Here is a 5,179-nt window from a genome sequence, read left to right as displayed (position 1 = left end):
ACACAGCCTAAGTTTTCCCAGGTGGAGAATGAATGTTTCTGTGGACGTCAACAGTAACTAGAAGGGAGGATTTTAGAGTAACTCAAGATGCACTGACATTTAGCTAATTGATCTTATATTATATAATTACTATCCTACCTGCCTATGACTGTGTGACCATGTGTATGTGTGTGCATGTGTGTGCGTGTGTCTGTGTCTCTTACCATAGACTCTTTGCCACCAGACCAAAAGTCCAGAAAAGCCCAGCATGAAAAACACTCCACCTAAGAATACAGATCAGCCTCATCATCATCATCATTATCAACATCATCATCACCTGAAATAACATCAACATCATAGATAGATGATAGATTGATGAACAGACAGACAGATAGAAAGGTAGAGGGATATAGATAGATACTAAGTTAGTAGATAGAGAGAGAGAGAGAGAGAGAGAGAGAGATAGAGATAGAGATAGAGATAGAGATAGAGATAGAGATAGATAGATAGATACTGACCGAGGACTGTCTTCCACTCTGATGAACCCTGTCGCATCTCACAGTAGGAATGCTTATGAGCTAGTCGATACACTGTAGAGGCAAACAGATGGGCAGACAGATGGGCGGACAGACAGATGGGCAGACATACATCGAAACTTCACAATTTGCAGTTAAAAAACAGCAAAGATATTTTCATACATTGTAATCTTCATTCTTATCGGTTATTTTAAGACATGACCTTTGTGAAGCCAATGATAAAAATGAAGTGGAGTTATACTACCACCTACAGCCAGGATGGGCTACTACAGTGTGTGTGTGTGTGTGTGTGTGTGTGTGTGTGTGTGTGTGTGTGTGTGTGTGTGTGTGTGTGTGTGTGTGTGTGTGTGTGTGTGTGTGTGTGTGTGTGTGTGTGTGTGTGTCCATGCGGCCTTACAAGCCAATTTCTCCTCCTTGGTCAGTTTTCTCCAATCGCCTTTCTCCTTCTCCTTCAGAGCGCTCTGCTCATTGGTCAGTTCGCTTACATAAGGCACATCAGAAAGGGGCGTGTCCAGGCGGCAGAGGTACTGAGCGACAGTGCAATCGACCAGCTCTAGAAAGACAAACAGATAAATGGCTTTGTCACATGCTTCTGAGTGTGGGTGTGCCACACTCAGAAGCACACTCACATGTGTTTATGTCTGTGTGTGTGCGTGTGTGCGTGTGTGCGTGCGTCCATGTGTGTGAGTGCGTGCATGCGTGCGTGCGTGCGTGCGTGCGTGCGTGTGGGTATTTGTGTGCCTGGCTGCGTGTGAGTGCGTGCGTGTGTGCGTGCGTGCGTGTGGGTGTGTGTGTGTGTGTGTGTGTCACGGGTGAGTCAGGGAGTGTATGTTGTTGCACAGTGCTACCTGAGCCAGTCCGTCCCTGACTGCGGCTGGAGGAGGAACACACACCTCTCCAAAGCCCCGTCCTTCCTAAGGCGACGCGACTCAGCATGACCCTGGCCCCAGGACAGAGAGAGGAGCACACACTCAACACACACTCAACACACACTAGACACGCACTTACCTGAACTATCACCAACCACAAGACGGAGGATATCACCTGCTTTAAAGGGGACATATTATACCACCAGGTGCGTTTTCCTCCTAGATGTGTGCTGGATAGATCAGTCTAGCAGCCTACCCAGTGGGCTGTAGCAAACATTGCTCGTCTATCAGCACACAACTAGGCGGACACGCCCACCTGTGATGTCAGAAGTGGCACATTTTCAAAACGCCTTGTAATGGCTAATCACACTCACACCTGGTGGTATAATGTGTCCCCTTTAACATTGAAATAGGGTTTGTTCATCAGAATGCACAAACATTGCTAGTCACATAATAACTAACGCTCTGAGACCACGCTTCCAAACTTGAAGCGGACACACACTGCGATGTGGCTTAGTGACGTACAAACCCTTGGACGAAAACGTGGGGAAGTGTTCTTCCCCCACATTCATAGATAGAGTATTTAATTTTTTATGTTTTGGAAATGATAATGAAAATAATGTTTATGATAATTAGATAATCCTTTCGGTGCTTTCTCTGCGTTCTATGGATCCAAAGCACAGTGCCCCTCATCAGGTATTAATTATGCAGTATTACTCTCTCTCTCTCTCTCTCTCTCTCTCTCCTCTCTCTCTCTCTCTCTCTCTCTCTATATATATATATATATATATACATATATATATATACAGTAGGCCTATATATAATATTCTCTATCTCTCCCGCCCCTCTCTCTATATATATCTATATATATATATAGATATATATAAAATATATATTTCTCTCTCTCTCACTGCCTCTTTATTGGGGCGGTCACACCGCTATCAAGTGGGATGTGAGCTGTGTCACGTAGCGTACATAGCCGCGCTACTGCAAGCCTGGTATGCTAACGAGAGAGAGAGAGAGAGAGAGAGAGAGAGAGAGAGAGAGAGAGAGAGAGAGAGAGAGAGAGAGAGAGAGAGAGAGAGAGAGAGAGAGAGAGAGAGAGAGAGAACACACTAAAGAAGGAAACAAGTGAGTTCAGTTTAGTTTTGAGAGTAAAGCTTAATCATTTACTCGTGAAACAGTTTGATCATCCTGTTGTAACCAGTAAATCTGATGCCCAATAGACAGTGGTTGTACTGGCCAGCTCCCAGTGACCAACTACTACTTACCTGCTACCTGCTACCTACATTTTGCATGCAGCAATAGATAAGCATATAAGCAAATAATCATACGATGTCTGGCAACTGAAAACTTTTGTAACTATTTTGTAATTGCAAATAAGGCCATAACAAATGATTATCCACATAATACAGATTTATTTCATTAGGCTACTATTGATTATATTTTAAGTATGCATTGTGTCATATGGAAGAGGAACAATAGTATGTTGCTTAAAAGTAATGTTATGTTGCTGTAAAGTTATATTAATAGGCTATAATAATAATAATAATAATAATAATAATAATAATAATAATAATAATAATAATAATGCACAACAAAGCTTTTCTAAACAAACAAAAAAACACGATCAACTTGAGCCTTTCACCCACCTTACTGTTGGATTTCTGTCTTGAACTTCTTCTGTGTGATACTGCCTACGTGCTCACGAGGATGTAGGACTGTAATCTGGTATGTTAATATAAAACCAGGTGTCACACCCATTCCTTAGAGACAGCCAATAGCAGGTGACGAGGAAGCGCAACAGTGAACCAAAATTTGGCCCTGAAACACTCTGCGGGTGGAGCGGGCTGACCGGTTATCGGAAGATTGCTAGTTCGATCTCTCCAGCTCTTCCTAGTTGAGTGTTGAGGTGTCCCTGAGCAAGGCACCTCACTATAACTTCTCCTTACGAGCTTGCTGTCGCCTTGCATTGATGCAACCGCCGTCGGTGTGTGAATGTGTGTGGGTGAATGCCAGCCAATAATTGTAAAGCACAAACATGCAAACACTCGTTGTGGACCCGGCTGTGGTCAATACCACAAACCGCCCTATATCCTCGTGTCCAAGATTGGGCAAGATGAAAGCCAGTTACTGAAAGTGTCTTTGAATACAACCTATATATTATGCAAAAGGTAAGCGGTTCATAATATGTGGAGTGAAATAATTGGACTGTTTCACGTGTCGTGCACCTGTCAATTGTTCCATCGTTGCAGTTTCGCCTCTCACCACTAGATGGTAGCATCAGTAAACAGTCAGTAAACATTGAAAGATAGAAACTGAATATTTACAAATCCTAATACTTTATTCATTAGTTCAACCAGAAATATAAAAACAGGTGAATACCATTAGTGATAAAATCTGTATTTACTGAACAGTAGCCACGCACAGCTGTCATCGATCTTTGATCTTTCCTTTAGAAACTAATAAGGGTTGGATATAAATATATAAACAATTGGCTTCGTAAAGTCATCATAGTGAACAGTCAGGGTATCCTTAGGAGTTGGATCCTGAATGGAAGGCAGACAGTTAGGCTAATATCCACTATGAGCTATGAAGCTGTAACTTCTAGTTGTAGTAAAAATGTAAGCTACTGTTGTTACCTCTTCTGGTTACAACACAAATACAGCTACCTCGGTTGACAGGAATGCGATATAAAGATTCAACAAACATGAGATGACATCCACAGGTTTATACAGACTGCTATACAATAGCTGTTTCTATACGTATACGTGATGCATATAGATGTTAAATTGTAAAATCTTTTCTTCCTTCTTTAAAATCTGAACAATATATTAAACTCTGAATCCAGCCTTAATATTTCAAACATAAAAACCTTTGTCTTAAAATCTACCAGCCGTATAACAATAGTATATTTTAGCTTTTCTATAAAACAATATACATCAGTTTTTACACACTGTCAATTGTTACACACTAACAATTGATATAAATATGGATAATCAATCTAATCTTGGTTTTAACAAATAAGCAATTGATAATGTTTGATTATAGTAATGCATCTGCAGTAACATCTAACAATATAGAACATTGTAGATATATTTCTGACAAAAAATCTATCCTACTCCATTCAAACAGTAGTAACCAGCATCGCTCCATCACCCTTGACCAATGACGTTCTAGATAAAGGCACACATGACATTGATGATGCTGTTTAGCCACACCCCTTTCTGAGGACATTGAATAGGGTTATGGAGGGACTACATTGAGGACTGCATTTCAATCATTTGTAATAAAAAAAAAAGTCTCACTATAAAACAACCAGCTCTCATTACTTACCCATTTCTACAGTGTATTCGACAAGTTTTAAGTGAAATAACACGAAAATCAGAGAAGTGAATGAGGTCATGACGATTTTCGGCTTGTTTTTGAGTTAGTTGACATCAAAATGGCAGCTAAGATTCCAGACAGAGATTGTGTGTTTATCAAACATTTTGGTGTCCTTGACACATTATTTTCTATCATTAGCTAGCACTGTGTTGCTATGAGACCAACATGAGAGTGTGGTTCATACTCACTGTCAGTTTACTGCCTTGCTCAAGGGAAGGCTCAGAGCCTGCCCAGCGATGACCTGCTAGGCGTCAGATTGTCTTCTATTGTATGTACTGTACGTACAGGGTGCCATTTGTTGGGGGGGATGGGTAGGATCCATCCCCCCCCATTTTTTTTGATAAATTGTCTTTTTAGTTTGCATTAAAGATGAATGTTGAAGATGAACTGTTCGAAATGTAGGCTAAT

At 41.0% G+C, this 5,179-nt stretch overlaps 1 protein-coding gene across 1 annotated transcript in view; it reads right to left on the bottom strand.

The window, feature by feature from the left end:
• Window positions 1-912: 912 nt before the first annotated feature.
• LOC311375735 (5'-AMP-activated protein kinase subunit gamma-2-like) overlaps window positions 913-5,179 on the bottom strand; it is a gene marked incomplete at both ends in the record, with an annotated part of 19,688 nt that continues 15,421 nt past the window's right edge. The window contains one exon of the mRNA XM_084490792.1: window positions 913-1,107. Within this exon, the coding sequence (XP_084346918.1) occupies window positions 913-1,107 (195 nt within the window). The remainder of the gene's footprint in view (window positions 1,108-5,179) is intronic.

The sequence above is a fragment of the Micromesistius poutassou genome (assembly GCF_964030765.1).
Source record: "Micromesistius poutassou genome assembly, contig: SCAFFOLD_2934, whole genome shotgun sequence".
Taxonomy (NCBI): domain Eukaryota; kingdom Metazoa; phylum Chordata; class Actinopteri; order Gadiformes; family Gadidae; genus Micromesistius; species Micromesistius poutassou.
This window is presented reverse-complemented; position numbering and strand designations above follow the sequence as displayed.